The sequence below is a fragment of the Prinia subflava genome, chromosome 6 (genome assembly GCF_021018805.1).
Source record: "Prinia subflava isolate CZ2003 ecotype Zambia chromosome 6, Cam_Psub_1.2, whole genome shotgun sequence".
Lineage (NCBI taxonomy): Eukaryota > Metazoa > Chordata > Aves > Passeriformes > Cisticolidae > Prinia > Prinia subflava.
The window spans coordinates 18,760,938-18,779,913 of record NC_086252.1 but is presented as its reverse complement, the minus strand read 5'-3'; the positions used below and the strand labels follow the sequence as shown (position 1 = coordinate 18,779,913).

At 40.5% G+C, this 18,976-nt stretch overlaps 1 protein-coding gene across 4 annotated transcripts in view; it reads right to left on the bottom strand.

Moving 5' to 3' along the window:
• The window catches only part of LOC134552145 (neurabin-1-like), a 40,451-nt gene extending 21,915 nt beyond the window's left edge, over nucleotides 1-18,536 (bottom strand). For 2 of the 4 annotated variants that reach the window (XM_063400510.1, XM_063400513.1), the window contains exons 1-8: nucleotides 18,221-18,366; nucleotides 15,850-17,711; nucleotides 4,746-4,878; nucleotides 4,236-4,356; nucleotides 3,618-3,722; nucleotides 3,318-3,438; nucleotides 2,748-2,894; nucleotides 946-999 (exon numbers count right to left, since the gene is read on the bottom strand). In XM_063400510.1, the coding sequence (XP_063256580.1) occupies nucleotides 946-999; nucleotides 2,748-2,894; nucleotides 3,318-3,438; nucleotides 3,618-3,722; nucleotides 4,236-4,356; nucleotides 4,746-4,878; nucleotides 15,850-17,457 (2,289 nt within the window). In that variant the 5' untranslated portion in view covers nucleotides 17,458-17,711; nucleotides 18,221-18,366. Of the gene's footprint in view, nucleotides 1-945; nucleotides 1,000-2,747; nucleotides 2,895-3,317; nucleotides 3,439-3,617; nucleotides 3,723-4,235; nucleotides 4,357-4,745; nucleotides 4,879-15,849; nucleotides 17,712-17,870; nucleotides 18,003-18,220; nucleotides 18,367-18,396 lie in introns of those variants that run through there. The other 2 variants (XM_063400511.1, XM_063400512.1) reach the window with 2 other exon arrangements.
• Nucleotides 18,537-18,976: the final 440 nt, after the last annotated feature.

Sequence of the window (18,976 nt, the reverse complement as noted above, 5' to 3'; positions counted from 1 at the left end):
AACACCAACATTTTTAACAGCTTTTGTGCAATCCAGTTGGTCCACATACCAAAAATACTAGAAAGAGGAGAGCACTGTCAGAAACCAAAAAGGGAACTGTCATAACTAGCTCTGTCTGCCTCGCCTCACCAATTGCAGAGTGCATGAAATACCCCAATAAATACTGCTACTGAAAATTACTGCAAACTGAAGCACTATGCCCTCTTCACTTGCTAACCTGTTCCCAGCCATTTGCTGCAACTCGTCCTTGGATATGGATTTCTGAGCAAGGCAACACAGAAGGGCAATGGAATAAAAGAAGCTGCCCGTTCACACACAGTATTTTCAGAAAAAGGCCATGTACAAATCTGTATCAGTGGAAAAAAACAGCAAAAGAGAACGGGAAACCCTTTCTCAGAATAAGCAGAGGCATTGAACCAATCTTCAGCTAAAAACAAAACTACTGAAGAAAACCTCTCTGCCCAGACCAGGCCAGAAATCTGAGGAGGAAAAGAGGATAACTTTCTGGTAACAGAAAGACAGCCACAAACCATTGTCTGGCCAAATCTATTCTCAAATAAGACAAGTTCTAGTCACTGACAATGTTCTCATCTTTTTTTATGAGCTGTTTCATACAGCTCCCCATATTCAGCTACTCTAAGCAGTAACACTGAAGTGTTAATTTTAAAGCAGTGACTTGGGGGATGGGTTTTTTAGTTATACGTGACTTTGGGGCTTTATTTGTTTGCTTGATTTTTTTATTTTGTTTTTGAGCATAGCTCTTCAGCTTATGTCTGTCTAGCACAACATAAAGTAGAGAGCATCTGAGGAATAAACACATTGCTGCCTTTTGCATTCAGCCTACTCCTGGTAAAATCGGTAGCCATAAAAACAAAACAAAAAACCCCCCAAAACAAACCACCCAACAAAAAACCCTACCAATATTAATATTCTTTGAAAACTTACTTTCTCCTTCAGTTGATTCACTTCAGCAATTGTTACTGCATGTTTTAATTGTAGCTGGAAGAGATGAAAAAAATTGTATAAGCATACACAAAATTACATTTGAAAATGCCAGTTTTAAGTATTTCTCCATGACTCCCTTTTTCCCCAAACCACTGTTTGAGTGGCACAAAGTCACTCAAATCAAGTAATTATTTGTCAATTACAGGAGAAGTAATCATGAGCTTTTATTTTAAAAAAATTAAAAATTACTCAAACCTCAAACAAGTTCCACAGTATGTAACCACCCTAAAAATCTCCCACCATTATCTATACATTAGGATAGCTGAAAAGATTACAGTAACGTTTCAATGTGCCAGGGTAATGAAATGGCAGCAACGCACTTATGATCACAACTGGTACACAGAATAGAAGAAAAACTTAATATTTAAGGTTTTACAATCAGCACTTGAAAATAAATCTGCTGGCTTTATTTTAAAATTAAGCCATGTATTTTTACAGTACAAATCTTCATAGGAGTATTAGAAATCAAAAAGACTACACTTAAGCCAAATGTAAAGGGTTTTTTAACAAGTATTAATTGTTCCTTGTATCTTGCTTTCTGCCTGTCACCCTGCAGAGATTTTCTTTTCTGTGCATGTTGCACCAAACCCAAATTGAAACTGGTGAATCCATGACTGTTCTTCATTTAGATTATGTTAGTAACAGCACAGTAATGACTAAACATAAGATTATAATTGTATCCCAAGTAAATATAGCACTTAAGAAGCTTCACCTTGCTGCTATGCTTCCAAACCTAGAAAAAATGTAAATGTTCTGTAGAGATCAGCAGCCTGAAATTTCTACTTCCTCAATGACATCAGCAATGTTATCAAGAGAACAAACTTGGGAGATCTGCAAATATCAATCCTTCACAAAAGTAAGCTGATGTAGCAGCAAATAGCATCTGACAAAAGAGTTTCTCTGCAGTATATTTTTCTCCTCCCAGAGTGAGAATGACAGGCACTTAAACCTACCAGAGAAACCTGGACTCCTAAATGCCAAAGGCTGTACCATTTAAGTCCCTGACTAAATCCCAAAGCCCTGAATAAAGCAAATATGCTCCTTTATAAAAACCCTGGGAAAGAGAACCGTACTATTTCCAATTATGTTAAGTTGTGATTCAGAGCCTGGAATGCCCTACTGGGTTTACAAATCCATTCCTTCCAAAAAACACACCATAAAAATACCTTCCAAGCCAAAAATACACCTATTTACAGAATCGAGTGCTTTTATGTACACAGATTTCTCAGAAGACTGCAAGGACTAAACCAAGAAATTAGATACATACCTCTTGTCTTCCTGAGAAACATTTCACAACAACACTTGCGATTGTTCAGAACAGACATATTTGCACACCCTCCGTGCCCTCTGCATGGCTAAAGCGATTCCACTGCACAGCAAACACATCCAAAGGCCAATGGGCCACAGGAGAACTAAGAGAAGAACTATCTACCTAATGCAATGCTCAGACCTAACAAGGACAGAGGTGGGGCTGGGTTCTACCATCTGTTTCCAAGGGCTTTGGAAATCTAATTTAAATCAAACAATTGTTTAATGAAATTATGCATAGGGAAACTGGATCTAAAAAATTACAGAAGACCTACATTTCAATAGATATTTACCAGAGATGTTCATTGGTTATGTTGGGAAAAAACAAACCCAAAGCAATGAGGGGGAACATGAAGGAGATTATACTCAAATCCTACAAGGTTCAGATGTTCCCCAGTAAATCACAAAGAATATTGAAGAAACTGCTACAACACCTCTTTAAATTTAAGAAGAGACTGTGCTGAATCCATATCCAGTAGTAAACCAATATCTTCATTTTCAGGAAGATCAAAAACTTCTACAGATTTTCCGTGTAAATGTGACTCATATGTATCCTCTTCCTCATCATCATAGTCGTCATCCTGACAAAATGAGAAAATCATGGCATTCTGCAACACACACACAAACTCTTTTGCATGGTAGCAGCAATAACCAAAGCATACAATCAAGGAATCCAACCAGCTGCAAAACTTCTCTTGACTAGTTACTATTCCTTTTTAATTTCTTGTATCTACAGTAAGTGTTAAAGATGACTAGCAAACATCTTCATGAAAGTTCCACGAAGGAGAGCTAAGAAAGTCATGCACAAAACTATCACATACAGCTGACAGTTAAAGGTGTATTTTGGATTAGTGATAAAGCAATGATCATATGCCTTGATAACAGCAGTGCATGAAGGGCTTATTCTCCTGTTTTTAACAAGTTGCCTGTGTTACACTTTTTTTGCTTCAGTTTGATTAAAGCCCCCCATTTATCCCTTTAGCAGAGCATGAACAGTGTTGTACCTGCTCTGTATCATCATGGACATAGTGCTGCTCGTACAGACACCTCTCTTGCTCTAAGGTCTCACTAATGAGACGGGCTACTTCACTCTCAGCCCCTGGCTTCTCTCTCCCAATCAGAAACCTACAGGAAAAAAACACAAATTATCTAGCAGCAAAAAAATCTTACCACATGCTTAAGAAATGAGTTTGCTACACTGTTGCCTCCCACAACATCTTTGTAAAAATTACATACTATGGTTTCATTCTCCATAAATGAAAAATGACCAAAAGAAACTATTATTTCAGAGAAAACATACGTACCTCACCGTGCCTTTGGTGTTCTTTAGTACAGTGGCTGCAAAGAACTGAGTAACTCCTACTAGACTTATGCCATCAACCTCAACAATCTGATCATTTACTTGAATTCTGCAAAACAAATAAATGCTTAGCTATCAGTTAAACAATAGTATGTTGGTTTGAAACACTTTTGACATGACAAATATCACTTAAAACTCGCTAGAATTTACAATGACAAATTCCGAATCCATTGAAGTTTATTGCTTAAAAATAGTCTCCCCATCCTCTGTTACTACACAAATCGCCAATTAAAATTTACACAGTATTTGACTTGATTTTTTTATACTACTTACACAGTGATTGGTGTTCTGGGGTGTCAACTTGATTTTGTGGTACTTCTACACATGGGCTCATTTTGAATGTTTCTCATATGTGTTATAAGCAGATCTAGAGTTACTTAGCAAAAATGTTCTATAATAAAGAACTTGGTTTTTTAAATTTAACATAAAGCAGGAGTGTAATATTCACTGAGCTGCATTCAGCTTTTGTACTTTCACTCACAGTATTCAGGATATCTAATGAAAGCAACTGGGCTCAGTTGGAAATTTGTAAGATGCATAATTGATCCAATGAAAAACTCACCGTCCATCCCTCTGAGCAGCTCCACCATCTGTTATCGTTTTCACAAAAATCCCTAGTTTTTCCAGTCCCTGATCAGCACCAACTCCCATTCCAATGATACTGATGCCCAGACCCCTGTCACCTAAGGGATTCAAAAATATAACATTAGCTGCATGAAATATGATGTAACAGTTAGCAGTACTGAGCTGTTTCAAAGTATTCCAAGTCCTTCCACACAAAAGATAATAGAAATTCACTTTAAAAAGAGAAAAAAATAGAACATATTTTGTATGTAGATACTATTTAAAGCCTTTTTGCCCTGTAGCCTTCCTAACTTCAATCCAGTATGACACTCTGCACTTAGTAGAGGCCTGGCCAGTTAACACTCACTAAATTTACCAGAACTAGCCACAAATCTAACCCTAGACACACATTCAAAAATTCAACACCTAAATTCAGTGAATATACAGTTATGGTTTTATCTTTTGTTCTCATAGTATCTCTTGCAAATGTTCAAGGTTTGATTTGCACCTTTTTCAATTTCCACAGGAAACACTTCCATTTTTTCCACCCTTTTCTCGAGTTCATACTCAGCTGAGGCTGCCACAGGGTCAACATCTTCATTACGTCTATCATAGTCTTCATTTGAGTAAGTACTGAAAACCTAAAAAATGTAACAGAAAACTTTTTTAATGTCTTCTCACCTCCTTTCAAACATCATATAGTTGAAAGACAATCCATAATGAAATTCAAGTCGTATTTTCAGAGATCTCATTTTCAAAACAACCATCAATTTAATAAATACTGGTTCTGTCAGAGAGTTTCCAGCTTGCATAGAAGTAACATAAAAGTTTCAAAACAGTTACTTCAACAGATTTTATCTTGCAAATGCACCAAATAGTTAAAAGAAATCAGTCAGCTGCTCTTTGATATCGTGTGACTTTTTTTATTAGGACTACATTCCACCAAATCCCTCCTCTCTTCTTCCCTCCCCCCACACCATCTGCCAATTGCAGTGTTTCAAACAGATGTAGTTTTCTGATTTTGCAAGGGAATCACGCAGTTTCCCAGGAAAAGGAAGTGCCTTGCTACATACATTACTATTTTTAGTATTCACTCCAGCTGAGTTTCTGAATTGTTAAAAATAAAAGATAAACAAACAACACAAAGACAGAAATCTAGAAAACAAGAATACATTACATGTAATAGGGTTAATCTTACATATCAGCATGTTCATTAATTGTATTTAAATTAAGAAATTAGGGGAAAAAAGGAAAAATATTGCACCCCCATTAACCTTAAAAAATAAGGTTTATCTGCTAAATGTTTTGCAGGCACTGAGTGTTTTATTCAGCATCACTGTAAGACAAAAAACACAAAAAACACGCATTGTAGCTGCAGCAACCATCTCCCTAATCAAGAACATGCAGCACTGACACAAAGTTCATTTACATTGGCTTACTAAATTTTTGCAACTGTTCTATTTTCCACTAAGACTACCTAGAAAGGTAACTGCAATCATGTCAATGCCACAGCCTTAACTGTAATTAACGTTTTCCCTGTGAATTTGCATTCACTAGTATATAGCTTTAGCTCTGCACAGCAGTAGCTTCACACACTGAAATATGGTCATTGAAACAGGTTATCAAAAAGCAACCAATATAATCCAGTATTTCTTGTGAGGAGCCTACCGCATCACCTTCAGACTACAACTTGAGACCAGTTTCACAAACTCTCCCCAAACCCTGCAAAACATCTGCTCCAGAAACCTGGCATGGCCATACAGGCAGTCCAGTAAGCAAGCAAGATTAGATCCACTTGGCTGGAAGGGAAGGAAGAAATCCATTCTCAGAAGTCTTATGTCTCCCACAATAAAAGAACTCTCCTTAGAAGCTGTTCTTCCTAAGTCTTGTATAAAGGTTAATAAACAAACTCCTTGTGACTCTCATACAGATACCAGTAGGCAACAACTGGACACAGAAAGACAAGGGTCACACTTACAGTATGTCTTCCATGAGCTTTAGAGAAAAAATCTGCAAAATAGACAAAGAAAACTATCTAAATGGTCTTTATGTCTTCCATGAGCTTTAGAGAAAAACATCTGCAAAACTAGCAAAGAAAACCATCTAAATGGTTTTATTCTACCACTATCAGAAAAAAGGTGGCCAAGTTCTTTAAATTAATCACCCTCCTCAGCCCCCAAATCACTAAATAGGACATGCAGCAGAAGCATTTCATGAAGCATTTTTCACCCTTTGGAACAAGACCAGCCTAGTTCATTTACTTTTCATCCCAACAGGAAAAGCAGCATCTCCAAAAACAGTCAAATTATAATAAGATGAATTTTAAACTAATAATAAAAAGGAAGTTCATGAGTAGATAAACGATAACTTGTTAGTGAGAATACTTGAGTTCTTGAGGACAAATCAAATACCAGGGCATGAAAAAATGTAACAATTCATATACATATAGTCTAGTATTGACAGTATGACTAAAATGTTAAAAACATATCATGACTATCAGATGGGTGAATGAGCAAAATATGGAGAATGGCCGTAGCTCATTCTGGAGACAGTGACAATCGTATTTTCTCTTACAACTTTACAACTTCTTTACAACTCAGTGGTGTAACAGAGCAGATGATGATGCAAGTAGTAACTATCTACCAAAGGATGACATTATCACAGGCATGACTAGCTCCTTACACCATTTATGAAATGCTAGAAATTTGGGGAAGCAAAGTTGCACTGAAACAAGAGCATTATGTATGCTGCAAGTCTTGGGCCACCAGAATTAAAATATCTCTGAAACTTCTAAAAATGATTTATTAATTTTTCCAGCTTAAAAGTAAGAGAATTGTACTTGAGACTCTAATGGAATTTGCTCATTTTTATACAAAACTTACAGGAATTCTTCATCTGCCAGGAGCAGGTAACAGAATTTAAAATCAGTGGTCCCTTAAATTCCAGTGATGTTTATAATTGCTACTAATAAAATGACAGCATAAACATATCTATGCAAATGAAGACTACTACTATTTATGCATACTAAGAAAAGCCAGTTTGAAACCAATACCGAGCAATTCACTAAGAGAAAGAATTCATACTTTTGTCTTAAGGTGACAGTTGACAACTGTATGAGAACATGTGGGTAATATTCTAAAAATAATAACCTCACATTTTAAAGAAGATAGCCCCATTTCAAAATAGTAAGAACAACACACCCATCTCCAAACTTCAGAAAAACAATTTTGAGGAAAAACATCCATTTACAAAGAATAGAGGAAAAGCAAAACTTATAACCAGAAGCCAAACACTGCAATAACAGAAAGAAAAGCAAAAGCACACTACAAAAGCTATGACTTTATAAAGAGTCAAGGATAGAAGACAGAATTTTTTATTGTGTACATGTGGAATCATAACATTGTGTTCATCTTTTACAAGAGAGAAAAAATGTTGATGTTAATACAGAAAATACAGAACTGGTCAGCAAGTTGTTCTTGCCAAGTAGCAAAATAACATTTAAATACAGTTAAAACGTGGATAATAAATAATATAAGTTCACAGTTTAGAAGACTGATGAGAAAGCTAAACATGTTCATCCCTGCACTGTGTCTGGAAGGGTTTAGTCATTCAATCAAATGCATTACAGACAAAAGAAATTCTAATCTTACTATTCAGAAACCACTGCTAGCTAGAGATTGTAAAATTATTAGTTCTGCAACTGGTATTTTAAAAGACATACTTTAGCAAACTAGTTATTGACTCAACACAGGGGAAATAGAGGAATTTTACTGTGGAAACCATGTGAATTTCACATGCTTTTTACCATAGCTTGTTATATATCCAGGTTACCCTAACATTAATAATTTTTGGATCCTGTCAAGTTAACAAATGGCAAAACTCTATCTGAAAAGGTGTTGTTTTTTTAATTTAAAACCTTTCCCCTTCAGAATGGATACAGTTAATTTGAAAAAAAAAAAAAAAAAAGTTCAGATAGAGGGCTGAATTTTTAAGAATTGTTTGAATTAAATTGTTAATACACAGAATGGTAAATTTTTGAATATACTTATTGCTTGAACAGCATATATATTTATCTGGAGAGAAAACTAGCTACACTATTCACATCAGAAAAAATTAATCACTTTTTGAATGCAAAACTTGGTTTTGCATCTTCTATGAAGATGCTAATCTAGACATCCTCAAGACCAGCACGCAAAAACCACCAACACAGCCTGTCTAAAAGATGCTACCATTCAGTTCCTGTAACTATTACAGAACTAAAATTTCTTATATCATCTTAGTGCTAACATAGAAAACAGCATTATCACAGAGAAACAACAATGACCTTCACATACTTCAAACTCTTCACAGCACAGAAGAATGTCTACTTAAGCACGATGTTAGTTTTAGAAGAATATTAATTAGAGGGCAAATACTAATTTATCATCTGCTTGCATGAAAGTGCTGCAGAGTAACAAAACACAGTCCAAAGGCCACCACTCCAACCTTCATCTCTAGTGTATAGATTTGTTTGTGCCTAATGAAAAGCAGAACATTACCGAAGTAATTAAACAGTAAGATTAGGAAATCAGGAACTGCCTGGAAGGGTTTCCAGCTAATTAGAATGGCAGCAACATCAACACCACTTTAAGTTCTCCTGTGATGGCGCAGTATTTGCTGGAAAGGCTCACGCCGCCTGCACGGGCAGTTCCAGCAGCACGAACACCTGCGGGAGGCCCGCGGTGTGAGTGACGCGTGCCCGCAGCACCCAGGCAGGCCCCAGCCCGCTGCGAGACACCGCGCTCACCCCGACCGGCCTGTGCACCCACACTCCGCAAACACTCAGAACACAAGCTGCAGCTCAGCGGAAATTACCCAACAACAAACAGTTCCAGCTTTCCAAACTCAGGTCTTTTGCGATCCTGGCAAAATGTGAGGCGTCCATGAATAATAATTTGAAGCAGTAGCACCGAGGCAGGACTGAAGCGTGTTGTACACCTTACAGTCTACTCTTATTATCTCCCTCTTCTGTTCAAGCAGACATCTCGCTACTGCTGTCCTATTCTTCCCTGTACTCCCCAAAGCTATGTGGTTAGTATTTCATTAGCACTGCTTTGTATATTTTAAGTAAAAATTGCCTATATCCCATCTAACTCAATTCATGCTATATAATCATAGAAGCAGCAAAAAGAAATACCTTATTTAATTTGATTTTTTAAATACTCACACCTTTACTCTTCTTCAAAAAGTTTTCAGAATGGCTGCCAACTCTTAAAGGTTAATATTATAAACCATTACACTCAAGGCAGGAATTTCTGTTACTAAGCAGGTGGATGGGACCTGTGCACACTGATGTCCTTGATCTTGCTGAAGATCAGTATGACTTAATCAAAAACCCCAACCAAGTCAGTTTACATAAAGACCAAAGTGCAATTTTGCTTCAGATCTACAATACAGATAATTTCATACAGACAATGTCATCATAAATAAACCAGATTTTTTTACCAGTCTCATTCTCTACTTAATTCTCAAGAAAAACAGTAAATTTTATTCTTTAGTTCTGTTTTTCACTGCAAGAGCTAAAACACTGTGGCCTACTAAAGAGTAAGACAGATAATACAGTATCTATTGCAGTCAGGTTATGCTAAGTACTCAAGAAGGAGAAACATTCACTTTCAGGTATTTAATTTTTAAATCCCAAAGGAAGGAATACTGAAGACAAAGAAAAGCATCCATTCAGATTCAGAACACTGATTTTATTTCAGATACTCAGAGAAGAAGCTCAGAGACAATCCATGATCTCCATCTGCAGAAGAGGAACTCTGCCGTGACCTCGCTGTACTCCTCCAGCAACTCAAGTTGAGGTGGCAAAGCTCCCAAATAAGTAGCATATGACCAGAAGAGGAAAAACTATTCAAAATACCACATAAAAGGGAAAACAAAACAAAATCCTAGCTTCTGAAAGCTATATATGTCTATAATGACAGTGATTCAATTATAAACCTCTGTAAACTTCACAGGTGTCTTGGTACCAAGAGTTTATGCCTGGTGATCCACACAGATACACATGTATTGTTTTAGTATTCACCAGAACAAAAATCTTGACCTGACCAAATCTAAACAGCAGGCAAATCACTATGGGGATTTTAAAGAGTAACAGTGAACACAAAAATAGTCCACCTGTTTTCTAAAGACTTTAAGAAGAAACAACAAAATATCCCTGTCACCAGGAGGTACCGGATCAACTCAATTAACTAATCTGCATTAATATTGTCATTAGCAATGATCAATTGCCCACGTCTAAAAAGAAGGGTCAATTCACTATGCCAAGTCACATCAGAGGGTGATGAAAGAAAATGCCTGAAAAATAAAGAATTTGACATATTGTGTAATACTTTCCTACTAAATAAAAATATAAGAACCCTGTAAAATCTCTGCACAATCCTCATGATGTCAAGATTACAAAATATGTACTCAGATAATTCAGGCAAACATCTTTTTACTGATGTCTTTCTTAGTGTTCACCTTCCTTTTTGTTAGGCTTATATGGAAAGGGGATAATTTATTTTTCCATCTCTCCAGAGGTAAATTACAAAAAATCTACTGCTGGTTCATTCTTTACCTGGCTAGGTTATGTATTCTCACATGCTAACAACAGTAATCATCAAAAAGAAACTGAATCTTGCAGCACTTTAACTGTTGATCTACTGAATTTGTCTCCTATAAATTTGCTTATCTTTGACCTCCATCACCTCCTCAGTGTTTCTTCTAACCATCTCCCATGAAAACCTCAAGTGCTTCATATTCACCTCCTTTTCTCCCTCCTGTTCCCCACAGCTATTCCGACTAGTAAAAGAGTAAAAGCACAGGCTGGGCATACCCAGTGATCAGCTAACATTAAGCCAGAAAGAACAAGTAACTTCAACTAAAACTGCAGCCCTGTCATCAGTGAGGCCATGAATATGCACGTCTGATACAAGTGCTAATTTCCCACAAGCCAATCAGTACTTTAAAAACACCTTTTAAAACCCCTCTCTCCTTCCCATTAAATCCAGGTGAAACTGCTAGAAGTTAGAAACTGGAGTAATAAAAGTAAAAATGGAAAAACACATTATTTCTGTCAAGAAAAAAGATAAATTCCTACATATAAGTCAGTTCTGTTTAAATCTACTCTCAAATCAAATCTCTATTTTCCTTCATCAGCTCTCGCTCACATCACATACTTGTTTCTGAATGCCACAGACGTACTTTACTGAAGTGCTTGAGCAATGGCTGACAAACAACTGAGCAGCCCTCAATGCTCTAATTATTGAAGAAACTGAGGGTTTGGGTATCTTCAACCAGATAGTGGATTTTGAACCCCTTTCTGTGTACGACATCATAAGTACACAGGTGAACGGTTCAAAAAGCAGAGGCTGTAGGAAGCTGAAGCACTACGTTACAACATTGTGTTAGAACAGTATTCGAGAGTCTACACATTGATCTAGCAAATTGGTGCATCTCCTAAAAGCATTTGCAGGTATGCTGCCGTACAGGATATCTAATTCAAGGGTTATCTTCATTTAGTTCTTCATTAACTTCCACAGTAATCAGTTTTGTACTAAAAACACTGAAGAGCAGGACAGGCGGAACAACACCACCATTTGTGCCCAGCTCTACATAAACAGCTTTACTGTGATGTGCAAGACAATCGGCAATATTGTGAAGGATTCCCATATTCTCTCAGAAGCAGCTGAAATTCGACTTGTTAGAACAACACACAAACTATGAAACTGCTTTCAGTTTCCTTATGAAATAAATTTATGCTCAGCTGTGACAAATATAGAAGTAATCTCTTTATGAAGGTTTAGCATTTGTTCTGTTTACTTTTTTAAACTGTTTTCTTGACCAAACCATCTCAAAATATATTACTATTCACAAAAAGCTGGGAACAGACACTCCCATGCAGCATAAACTAGATAACACTGTTAATTAAACAGAAGCAAACAGCAGCAGCAGCTGTACTATCTTTCCAGCTTACCTGAGCTATAGAATTTCTAAGGATCATAAATCATTGCAGAAGTTAGTCACTGTGCTATTAAAGGCTTTGAGGTCAAAGTTTGACACAGTCAGAGATGAAAACATCTCAAGGAATCAATTTGAAAACACGCCATTCGTTTTCCCAACAGAACGTTTTAAAATTACAAATGTCAAACAGCATTCGGTCATTACATTTATGTTAATTAAAGCCTTTCAAGGTAATCTCATAACAGAAAGCAAGTTAATGTCTACATTACAAAGGCAAAATGAAATATAAAGGGATGACAGAAGAATTACCTGATGTTATTTGCATTGTGTGTAATGCTGATTGTTTACTCAGTTTACTCAGAAAACTTTAAGACAAAGGCAAGTTCAGTTCCCTTGCAAATACCTTGGACTGAGTGTGCTTTACATTCCTTACTGGCTTCATATGCGGCAACAAGAGACTAAAAATTGCTCATGTAACATAACACAAACCCAGGCTGTGAAGTTCTGCTAATAACTGTACTGAATCACTCTCTAAACTACTCCAGGAGAAACAAGAACCAAGATAAAATGTTCCCCAGGGTCTGGAAAGATCAAACAGCAGCAGGGCTTAGAGAGTCTGATCACCCATGTCAAGTGAATAACCCCATATGTCATTTACCAACAGCTTCTGCAGAATTGAAACACTTCTTTTTGTAATTCTCATCTGTGCTTGCTTTCACAGGCACAGGGCAACAAAAAATAAGAGTATTTGTGTAATTATGTTCCATCTTCCCTGAAATTACCCGATCAAATTATGCTCTCAAGCCGTGCTACAGATGCCAACAATTACGGAGCTCCACCACAGGTCAGGTGCAGTGCTAACAGCGTTAGCTGCCTTGTGCACCCCCTGGCAGCGCCACCGCCTCCTCCTTTTACTCAGAGACCCTACCAACATTACAACTGACTAGAAGCTTTGAAACAGAAATATTAATCAAGCTCTCTTTGTTGCAGCAGTACTAATGCCACTTTTCAGGTGTCTTTACATTCTATCCATTACCTACAGATATATCCAACCGCCCTTTTGCATATTTTAAATACAGTCAAAGCTCCATCACTGCAGAATGCCAAAGATCTCAGAATGTGCTTTTTCTTGCCCAATACATTCTGAACTGAATACATTCCGAGTTGAATTCTTCAACTCTACCACATACCTGCTCAACAGCAACTGCAAGAGACAGGGTTCCTTTGTGATCACTAGAGAGGTGCAGAATGAAAACAGCAAGAATGCAAGGGCAGCCTGGCCTCTCTCAGGAGCATCTATGAGAAGAATCCCAGACCTTCTCTAGTGGCTGTGAATGTCTGAAAATGGCACTCACATTTTAGTCAAAGTTATTAGTCTAAATAAAGCTGAAAAAAGAAGCTTAGGATACATTTCTCACTATGGCACTGCTCTAAGCTGTGGTGGGAATCAGGACCAAGCCTTCAGCTACCGCTGAGATTTTTTTCTCTTTCAATTTAAGATGCACCAAAATCTATGAAGAAAGACAGAGAGAATTCCTTCTGTGAGGTAAAACTTAAAGGATTTTCTTAAAGGTTATTGAGATTTTAAAAATATACAACTAAAGAAAGTTCTGGGTAAGCATAAAAAGTGGGAAATCTTTATTTTACAGAGTACAAATCCCCAAAACCATATAACCAGGACTTATTCCCATAAGTATCATAGAAAACATGAAGCAAAAAGGCAGGCATGGAAACAGAAATCATTTCTTAGACAAAAGGAACAAAGAGGGAAAACCTGTTGAAAATGACATGCAGAAAGAAATCCCTATACTCAATGTAGGAAAGATACAGCCAAGTTTCACTGAAAGTGGATAAAGGAAGGCAAGTATCACAAGCTTCAACTTAAGGGCCTTAAAAAGTATCCCAATAACCTTATTGCTATTAAGTACAGTTTATTCTGCCAATCCAAGTGGGACATTATGGCAAGAACTATGTTATTTTTCATAGGAAACTGCTAACAGTTCCTTCTAACCGTTCGTCTCTCGGTTGTGTAAAGGATAATCTCAGGTTGTTTCCTGTGGCTTTCAGAGAAGCAACTATAATTGAGCAGTGCTTGTTACCAAAACCTGAGTTTTGTCTACACAAGCGCTTCCATCACAGCTGGCACTGATGTCCACCAGTGCTTTCAAACAGGTCTGGCACAGACACAGCAGGGAAGGCAGAAGCCTGGTAATGGCCACTGCTTCAGCAGGATATCAGCAATGATCAGTAGAACCCTGCCTACAGCAGGAAGTCACTCAACACATTTACAGGAGACTCTCCACGGCATTTTGCTCACTTAGTGAGTGCACAAATGCATGTAGAAATGGACTGATGCCCCTCCGGCTCTCTCCCAGCCCTCACCAGACTCATTATGCAGCTTTCAATAGCTGCACTCTCCCCTTCACTGCTCCGGGTCACCACTAAAGCAACATCAACTAGAAGAAGGCCATATAAAGTCAGCCTGTCTATGAAGAGACTATAAAAAAAACGACATACAACAAAACTCACATTTTGCCAAATTCTTCTGCAACAATCAAAACATCTTCTGGGGTACAGCCCTGGTTTGTGTTAGCAGACTGGGAAATTACAGCTCTCTGCTGTGGGAAGTTCAAGAGTCAACAGAATTTTTACACCCTCTGACCAGTAAAAGTGAGTCCTGACTCTACGAACAAAGTGCAAAAGCTGTTTATTAAAGATGGTGTCTTTCATTCATGTGATAGTAGAAGAGAAGTATGCTGAGGAAAGTCTGTACAGACTCCCATTCCATCCTCATCCATGTCCCCCAGTTCTCCTCCCAAAGTTTAAGAAAGACTAGAATAATTCAAGTCTGCAAGGGAGTATGGGTAAACCTAGTTTGAGTTGTGGAACTACTTATTTTGTGGGTATTTTTGGTGGGGAAAGATCAGACACAAACTTTTAAATTTATTAAAGCTATAACTTACACTACTCCTCATTATCTTCAGTTAGAGTCTGCCCTCTAACTTTTACTTCTGCAACTTTGTAACTCCAGAATACTCATGTTAACACTCCTACAGCTTATTCACCAATCAGTATTAGAACCAAACAACATATATATGGTTACTATTGGAGAGAATTCTATAATCTTAAAATATAAGAACCAGTCATTTGATATTTTCTTATAGTTAATTCCATAAGCAAGTCTGAAGTTGAATATGAATATTTTTTGGGAGGGGATTGTTGTTTTGGTTTTTTTTTAAAAACTTTTGTGCCAAAAGGAAAGCTGAAAATAATCCTTCCTAACGCAACGCCTCACCTTTAAACTAATGCAAGTATTAAACAAGTATTAAAGGTCAGGTGTTTGTATCTACTCATAAAAGATTTGTGCTTCTGAATAAGTCCAGCAAGTAAAAGCGTTTCCCTACCCTATCTTATGAAGAATTAAGAAATCACTTGAGACTAATTAATAAATTTTCTGAAGTGGTAACTTCTCTCATACTTAGCTTTGAATAAAAGCTGTAAACTTCCACTTCTTAAAAGGTTTTTAGAACTTAAAAAAACAAATCCAAATTTTATTTCCTGAGTACTTGTGACTGCAAAACAATTAAAACAACAACAACAACGAAACAACACTCAAATATACTTACTTTGATAGGAGCTGTTGAGAACTTGACTTTTCGGTCTGGCGCTGGATCTTCCTCTTCAGAAAGTCCAGGAAATTCCTCATATTCACTGTCATACATATAGTCCTCCTCTCCCTCCAAAATTTCTTTGCCTTCAGGCTCTTGGTTTTCTGGCTCTGTGTCCCTGTCATCGTCAAAAGCTGCATTCTCTATTCCAAAATCACTGAAGTCCTCACTTTGCTTTTCCAACGCTTGCTCCTCTTCTCCAGGATCCTCTTCCTGCTCTAGAACATCCTGTACTTGTGTAACTGGACCATCTCTTACAGAAATCCCATCTCTCTCCTCTTCCCAATTGGTCTTGCTGCCATCTGTAAACTCTTCTACCACTTCCAAAGCATAGTCACTTCTCTTCCCTTCCTGTACGTTACATACAAGCTTGTGATTCTCCTCATCAACGTGATCTTTCCCCAAACCTTTTTTTACTTGCCCTGAGGTTTCATCTTGTGCAACAAGCTCTGTGCAAGTCCCCTCTGTGGGAGAAACCCAGGAGCAAACACTGTCTGACGTCTGCTGAGCCTCCTGAGCAGGCATACTGCCCACACTCCATGGGCTTCTCTCAAATACCAGCTGCTCTCTTTTGTCTTTTGCAAGTGCCTTGCTGGGCTCATCTCTGCAGATCTCAGGCACTCTGGGGAATGCACCCTTCTCCAGACATCCTTCAGCAACAGCAGATGAATTCAAAGTCTGCTGGCCTCTCAAAGGGTCCTGATTTGGAGAACTATCATTTTTGGAAGTTTCTTTGGATTCTTCAGTATCACTGTCACCCAGAAAGCTTTCCAGCCTCCTAGAAATGGGCCCTGCATTCAGGAAGGAAGATTTGGAACCACTATTAGCATGTTGCTGCTTCAATTCTTCGTTACTTTGATTTTCAGCTTTCTCCAGTGCAACTGGAGGGCTTGCTTCTGTATTAAAACTGAAGTGGTCCGCCACATTGCTGCAATCAGAAGCTGAACCATGTCTCCTCTTATCTTCACTTCTTTCACATTTGCTGGGGGAATATCTGTCCACTGAGCTCCGCTGTTTTATATTTCTCTCGAAGAGCTTCCTGGTCTCTGAAAATTTTTCTGCCAGGGCAACTTTGTCCAAGTCTGCCTCATCACTGCTACGGATGACTTTGTCAGCAGCAGAAGACATAGACAATGAATCCACAGGACCGCTGGGGCTGGTAGTTGTATTAAGAAGATTATTTTTTTGGACAATGAGAAAAGATGGACTACCTGGAGAAGATCCATACTCTGCTGCTGTGGTTCGGCTGATTAATTTGGTCTCAGCAGGTGGACTGCTTTCACAAGAGGTTGTGGAGGAAGAACTTCCCATTTGCAGAAACATACTTTTGATCTTGTGTACTCTGTTGCCATAAGTGGCAGCTCTGCCTCGACTGTGCGGGTCACTTCCTCCTCCATTGGAAGAGGTGCTCAGCTTCTGATGCAAGCCTGTTTTGTTGGAAGCGTTATCAGGATTGTTTACACCATCAAAAGAGCATTTGATAGCATGGAAATCAGATTTGTAAGCATTTCGGTGTGGAGAAGCACTTCTTAAAGTCCTTTCCCCTTTGGCTTCGGTTTTCATCATTGTTGAAGAGAAAGCTCCCTCCGCTCCTTGAGAAGAATGGGAAGAACAACTCGCTAGCACAAAGCTTCCACCCTCCAACACCAGGCAGTGTAGATGCCACAGAAGATCCCAAAAGCAGCCTTTCACTCACTCAGCCTCCCCGTTCGCACTGAAATGGAACGCAGGGAGCGTACGCGCGGAGAAAGAAATCAAAGCGCGTGAATGGCCACATCGGGTGTTATCCCCAGCGCGGATCGCGGCAGCCGGAAAGCCATCTGCAGAGAGACAGAGAGTTTCCATTAACTCGGGGCCTCGCCGGCGTGTGACACGAATCCGAAACTCGGGGAGGGAATCGCAGCCCTAGACCTCCCTGCAGGATAAAGCCCATTGTGTCGGCCGGGACGCGCGGACCCAGCTGCTCCCCGGGCACCGACCTGACGGCTCCGGCGGGGGATGCGGCGGCGGGCGCCCCCCCGGCACCGCCGGCTGCCGCCCCTCCGCCAAGGGCCGTTCCAGGCTGGGCCAGGCCGGGTCGGGCGGGGGGGCAGCGCCGGCCCTTCCTGCCGCCCGGGGGAGGCCGGGCCCGGGCCGGACCCCGCGCACGCACCGCGGCGGGGCGGGACAGCGGGGCCCTGGCTTCCCGCGCCGCCCGGAACGGGGGAAGCCGCAAGTTTCGGCCCCAAGTTGTGGCTTCTCCGCGGCGGCGCTTCTGCGCCGCGGGGCCTGCGGGGCGCGCAGCGGAGCCGCCCCGGTCCCTCGCCCCAAACTTTCCGAGCCAGCCTACCTGGGGGCGGGGGTCCTGCCGCCTCCTTCCCCTCAGCGTCCCCGGCCGCCCAGCGGCCGCACGCACCACGCCATCATTATCCGCCGCCACAGCCGCCCGCCTTTCCTCCCTCCCTCCCTCCCTCCCTACCCCCCCGCCCCGCCGCCGCCGCCGCCGCCCCGCTCTCCTCACTCCACCTTCCTCCCGCCCCCGCGGCGCTCAGAACCGCTCCCCGGCCTCTCGCCGCTCCGCGCCCTCCTCCGCGCCGCGTCTGGGGCCCGCCCGCGCGCGCTCCCTCGCACACAAAGAGAGGGAGCGGCGGGCGCGCCCCTGCTCCTCTGTCAGCGCCACGGAAGAGAGAAGGGGCTGGGGGCGGCGGGCGCGACCGGCCCGGGGGAAGCGCCTCCCGCGCCGGGATATACCACGCCATGGCGGGATGCGGGTTTCGGGTGATACCATGTCGGCCAGGCGAGCGGCGCGGGGCGCTGACCGGTCCCTCCGCCGGGGGAGAGGAGACGGTGGGCGAGGGACACTGGAGGAACGCCGAGCTGCTGTCATGCTGCGCGCTACTTTCAAAGCCCGGGCGGCCCCGGCTGCAGAGCTGCGCGGTTCCCGGGAGGGGAACGTACCACGACCTAGGCTCGGACAGTTGGAAGTAACAACAGTGCCAAACATTTATTTTTCTCCCCTCTTCTCGTCAAAAATCAAGTTGTTTTTAGCCTCTGCCGAGCAGGTATCAGAGCACAGGAGGATCCACGGCCGAGGCGGCAGCCAGCC